Source organism: Cervus elaphus, chromosome 29 (genome assembly GCF_910594005.1).
Source record: "Cervus elaphus chromosome 29, mCerEla1.1, whole genome shotgun sequence".
NCBI lineage: Eukaryota > Metazoa > Chordata > Mammalia > Artiodactyla > Cervidae > Cervus > Cervus elaphus.
This window is the reverse complement of record NC_057843.1, coordinates 9,115,078-9,121,077: the sequence shown is the minus strand read 5'-3', so window position 1 is coordinate 9,121,077 and position 6,000 is coordinate 9,115,078. Positions and strand designations below refer to the sequence as shown.

The 6,000-nt window shown below is 46.6% G+C and overlaps 1 protein-coding gene across 1 annotated transcript in view; it reads right to left on the bottom strand.

Moving 5' to 3' along the window:
* Positions 1–6,000, bottom strand: part of PINX1 (PIN2 (TERF1) interacting telomerase inhibitor 1) — a 61,586-nt gene continuing 55,586 nt past the window's right edge. The window contains exon 7 of the mRNA XM_043891110.1: positions 1–690. Coding sequence (XP_043747045.1) covers positions 220–690 — 471 coding nt within the window. The 3' untranslated portion in view covers positions 1–219. The remainder of the gene's footprint in view (positions 691–6,000) is intronic.

Below are 6,000 nucleotides of genomic sequence, written 5' to 3'. Positions count from 1 at the left end.
TCTAGTGAGAAATTTATTTGTCTGTGACAGCCATGACTTGGAACATTGAAACGTTCTGGGAACAGGATTTGGGAAAACGTGGTGCGGGCGAGACGCGGCAGGGGCCAGGCATGTCGGAGGCGGCGTGGCCCCCCGGGTGAACCCGGCTGACGCCCGGCCGGGAGTCTGTCCCGGCAGCGCCCCGACACAGAGGAGCTGGGAGGCGCTGCCCCAGAGAACTTACTTGGAACCTTTCTTCTTTTTCTTCCTTTTCACTGGTGTTTCATCTAGCGTACTACCCACTGCTGCTTCAACTTGCTCTGGTCCCTTTTCCTTTTCTCTCCTTTTCTTGGGCTTTGGTGGGAAGTCCTGCTCGTCGAGTGGCCCCACGCGACCCTCTCCAGCCCCAGCTGAAGCCCCAGGATTCTCGTCCCAGCGAGGGTCTCCCAGCTCACATTCCACTTGGTTTCTCTTCTTCTTGGCCTTAGGTTGGATGTCGTTGTCTGCATTTTTATCTTTTGCCTCTTTCTTTCTCTTCTTCCCCCCTTTCCTTTCCACTGGGGTCTCTGAAGCCTCGGGCCCTGCAGCCCCGCCTTGCGCCTTGCTCTTCCGCTCCGCCATGCGCCTGGCAAAGTACTCGCCGATGGTGAAGGCGCTGGTGGTCGTGCGGGAGGTGTCCGTCTCCTCCGTGGCAGACGGGCTGGGGAGGTCCTGGGGTGGGGAAGAGTGAAAAACAGTTATTTACCAGCTAATTACGCCTCACCACATCCAGGAGGCCTCCGCCCGGAGCCCCACACACTTGGCAGCCCAGAGACCAGGCTAGGGGACCAGGTCTCCCCTCGTCTCCTCCTCCTTGCTGGCCAGAGCCGAGCTGCACGACACGGAACAAGGCGGCCAGGTGCACCGGCTGAGGACTGCCCAGGGCCGGAGGCCGGACAGGAAGACGCTAACTTCACAAGGTAGACGGCAAGTCACCTGGACGGAATTCTGAGTGAACAGCTCCTTGGCAACAACACGATAAATGGCAACAAAAGTCCTAGAGGCTCAGAAACAAAGACCCTGAAAGCCCGGAGCTTTGTGGTTTCATCAAGACACCTCCTTCGGCTCGCTGTGGATACACAGGCTTTTGTGCCCTGACCCACAAGCTTAGAAACTGTGTATATGTAAACCCCAGAAGCCACATGCCAACCTGGACCCTGGTGTGTCCAGGGCACCTTCTTTTCCCTCCAAAGGCAAAGCGTGGCCCTCTGGCAGCCACTCAGGGGAGGAGGCGCCAGGGCTGGGAGACGGGAGATGTCCCCTCCCGCCCCCCAACTGCCGTGACCTAGACACTTGTGGCTGTGTCCGTCCTGCTTCTAAATGGAGGAATTACTCACTCGTAACCACTGGGATTAACTGCGGTTTACATTTTAATTTTAAATAAATACACTCCCAGTTGTAAAGCTTGAGAAGAGAAAAAAAAAAACCCTAACTTAATAGGTTGGGGAAAAAATGAAATGCTAGTATCACACCATATAGGTTGTGGCTGGCTGGTAGTAAGGAGATAAAAAGGTGTGTGTAAAAAAGGAAGTACCTTCAAGTGGAAGAATATAAGGACTGTGTTTTAAGTAAAGTCAGTGTCTGGAATAATTTTGCCCACAGTCGTTTAAAATAAGCCATTAAGCAATTAAGCTAAACTTAGGTTTTCATAATTACCTGGGTTCTTCCTTCATATTCACTTATTCACAGAGGAAGAGATTGGTTGTCCGACCCTTTCCAGGTTGGAAAACAGTTTTCTAAATAAATCCATTTCCAATTGGAGTCCACAAATTATTCTGAACTTGGCGGGCAAAACTCTGTTCATGCAGCTAACTTTATTACAACCAACACATATAACTGAACTACATATCTTCTTGTTACAGCAACACTCCAGACCCAGCCCAGTGGCCTCCAGCCTGAAGCTCTGACTGACTCAGTATTATTTCAGTGGGCAACGGGGCTTTGAATGGCCATTGCCCCAGACAGCTGTCACCAAAGATACCTTACCAACAACAGCAAACTTATTTGATCAATACAAACCTAGTTTTACTCAGGGCTAAAAACACAAAATCATGTAGTCAGTTTTTTAAATTTCAAAAGGTAAAATGTAGAACACCTTTAACCAAGGTGGAATAAACCAACTGAGCTTTTTAAATGTTATCTATCAAAATAAATAAATAAATAAATGTTATCTATCAGTATTCGATTTTGCCTGGAAGCCCAAGAAGTAATTTTGAGGAAAATTTAAAATTAGCTGCACAGGAGCCAAAAACAAGGTCACTTTGTCTTCTGGTTCCTCAAATGTTGAAAAAGATCTGAAGTTTTGCAGAACAGGATGAAAAATCTTAAGACTCTCTTGATCCCAGCCAATCCCAGTCTCATGGACAAGAAAGGTCCTGCCTTCCATGAAGTAAGGGCACACAGCCACACACAGCAAGTCTGTATGAAGGCGGCCTGTTTATATAAAACAGGGCTTATTTAGTTTCACAGTATTAAAGGAGTTTGTTTTATGTGGGCCAACTCCTCTGGGGCGTCTCTGTGTCTTAGGAGCTCAAATTCAAGTCATATCCTATGGCTCCTTACCTTGTTCACTCATTTATTACCTTCTGAATTCCTGCTTTTAACAGTTAAATCACAGGAACTAATTACTGGTGTTAATCACACTTTTAGTTACTAGAAAATACAAGATCATTTTTGAGTCACTTATTGAATTCAGCGGGCCTTTCTAGTCCCAGAAAATAACTCTGCTCATAATCAACTCCTCTGGTGATGAGGATTTTGATAATCACGGGCCACTGCACATCAAGCTCAGCAGGGCATGGAGACAAGCCAGAGGTGCCGGCACCCAAATGCTGTTGATCCCGAGGAGAGTGTGGGCAAGACAATGACTTTCGGGGAGAGCTGGGGAATGCCAGGGGCAGCCTCCCACACTCCAAGAGTGTATCTGATTTAAACACCATGGACACGAAGGAGGGACAGGTTGCAAATCTGAATGCTGTAGGAGCAAGGAAGGCCCTGGTCTCATATTTCATGCTTTTACAGATCCAACACCCCATTTTACTGCAGTGATTACAATTCTTGTTTCTATATTCTCAGCCACAAATGTGAAAAATGCACACTTCTTCAAGAAAACTAATACTTTTCATATCTAGTTGCTTCTTCAAAGTAAATAAGTACTGAGAAACGCGCTAGATACTTTTTAGTACTGAGATAGAATCCACTCGCTTCTTCCCAGGTTTCCACTAAACACATAATGCAACCTCAAAAAAATAAATTCTGTAATACCAGATGTGACTCACACTACTTCATAAACTTTGAGACTCCCAATTTGCTAGCAGTGTTCTAAAAATGAGTAAAATAAGTTTAACTGGAAAACTTCCTGGTTCATACAAAATACTAGCAAGGGAGGTATGGCTAACTAATGATTTTACCAAATATTTGATTAACCTCAGGGATTTAGGAAACCTCTTCTTTTAAAATTCCAATTTCTGCTATTAACTAATGGAGAGCCTTAGATAAATCCCATAACTTCTCTGGGTCTCAGTTACTAAGCAAGTGAAATAAGTAGATTAGATTCAACTTGAAAGTCTAAAGGTTACTGAACTCTGAAATGATGTTCGGGGCAGCCATTCCTCTGGGCCACCGAGAGCAGAGGAGGGAGAGTGAGGCCGGAGAAGCAAGTAGCAGGATGAGCTCGGCTCAGAGAGGACGAGCACCCCAACTGCCAAATCAAGATGCAGAAGTGCTAGCGATGCACTCACAAGTCCATGCACAGAAAATATTTTATATTAACCACCTGTATAAAAATACTTTATACCAACCATCTGCCAGAGAGCAGATCTAGTAATCCACTTAGGAAAGCAGAAGGGGCCAAATACTATTTGCACTGAATAATTTGTAAGAATACATTTAAAAGAATTAACACTATATATTAGAAGCTAAAATCAATAAAAGCAAGAAACTGGGGTTGACTATTAACTGGAATATGAATCTATTTTAAACTTACTTCCTGGAAATCACTCCAATGTTTCTAAAAAAAGGTGGTAAGAAGCTGTAACTTTTAAAATAGCAATCCCATTTTGTACTTAAGGGTTTTTTTTTTTAAAAATTATTATTATTTATTTATTTGGCTGCATCTTGTCTTAGTTGCAGGCTTCCCAGGTGGCGCTAGTGGTAAAGAACCCACCTGCCAACATAGGTAGACATAAGAGATGTGGGTTCAATCCCTGGGTCAGGAAGATCCCCTGGAAGAGGGCACGACAACCCACTCAAGGATTCTTGCCTGGAGAATCCCATGGACTGAGGAGCCTGGCAGGCTGCAGTCCATAGGGTCACACAGAGTTGGACACAACTGAAGCAACTTAGCACACACACAGTCTTAATGGAGGCGTGCAAAGTGTTAGCTACAGCATGTGGGATCTAGTTCCCTGACCAGGGATCAAACCTGGGCCCCCTGCATTGGGAGCGTGAAATCCCATGGACAAAGGAGACTGGCAGGCCACAGTCCATGGTGTCATAAAGAGTCAGACACAACTGAGCACACCCACATCCCACAAGCATCTCGGGTGCCTGAAAGATGCCCGTCACCTTTTCTCAGAAGAGGCTGTCCTTTGCTTTTGTTAGGCGCTCTCTCTAGAGGCTGCCAGCTCCGTGAGCCATGTGCTCAGCCTCTCTGGGTTCCCTGTCCTCCGTGCCACTCAAATACCCCATCAGATGGATTAACAGTAAAAGGACCAAATAAAGAGGGTTCTCTTTATTATTCTCAGAAGACTGTTGTTAGTAATGTTTGAGGCAGGGAAACACAGCAGTCTGGATAGAGAATTTAGAGAAAAGTTTAACAGCAGATGCACCTTAAACCTAAAATCTTACCACTTGTGCTAAGCTTACAGTCCAGGATGAAGTTTAAAGGCAAAACTTAGCAACCCAGCCTTTCTCATGTGTCACTGCTGATTTTAAGTGACAAGATGATTGAAGCCTTTTGATTTCCACACCAAGACACAGAGATCACGGTGCAACAGTAATCCTTCAGTGAGCTTTTCTCACTGAAAGGAAAAGCAGACACCAGCGCTCCAGGGTGATAGACTCGGCAGTGGGGTCATTAGCTCTGAGTGCTGTGGCTTGTGAAGAACAAAAGCTCACTTCCACCCTGGCCTGTCGTCAGCTTGCGCTGGATCCGTCTGGGAAGAGTTAAGAGAGCTTGGCAAGTGACGAGTTCGAAAGAACACTTGGCATATTTTCTAAGCTCTCCAGAGGGACAGTTCTGACAAACACAAATTAATTACGTCTTGATGTCATCGTGGGAGGTAGAAATTGCACCCATCCACTTAGGACAGTGATGAATTCAGGTCAGAAGCGATTTCATGTCCCATCAAGAGGAGGGCAGAGCTGAGGTGAGGGCGGTGCCTGACTGTGGGGGCACGAAACGCTTTGCCGACAGAGGGGGCAGAGGTCGCTGCTGGGGTCATCCACTGTGTTCCCTGCAATGCTCTTCAGACCCTCCGTATGCAGCCGCAGGCATCACTTCCTTAAAGATCAAGTACAAAAGCGCCTCCCCCCAGAAGCTGGTCCCTTGGGGAAGGACCTCTCTTGTTTACTACCTGTGACTAGCAATTTGTTACTTTTACCTTCTGGTCTTGTACAGTCTGCTTTTTAAGCATCTTCCCATGGAAACTGTAAGTCCCCTGAAGGCAGGAACCATTGCTCTTTCATCGTAGCAAGCTTCTCAAGAAAAGCAAACACATGGTGCGGGTTCCAAGAAAGCACCAACCCCGGCAGATCAAGGCTGGGACGTGCTCCCACCACCCCCACTGCACCAGACGCTCTGTGTCTGCTGGCTCAGGGTCCCCTGCAAGCCAGGCAGGGCTAATGACTAGAAGGTGCATGGAAGAGCGGGAAGGAAAGACAGAGCTGGCATTCTGAGGTGGCTGTTCTTCCTACAGGATGAAACCATGCTCCTCTAATCAGATGCCACCTTGCCTCTTGGGGCTACTGCAGGTACATCCC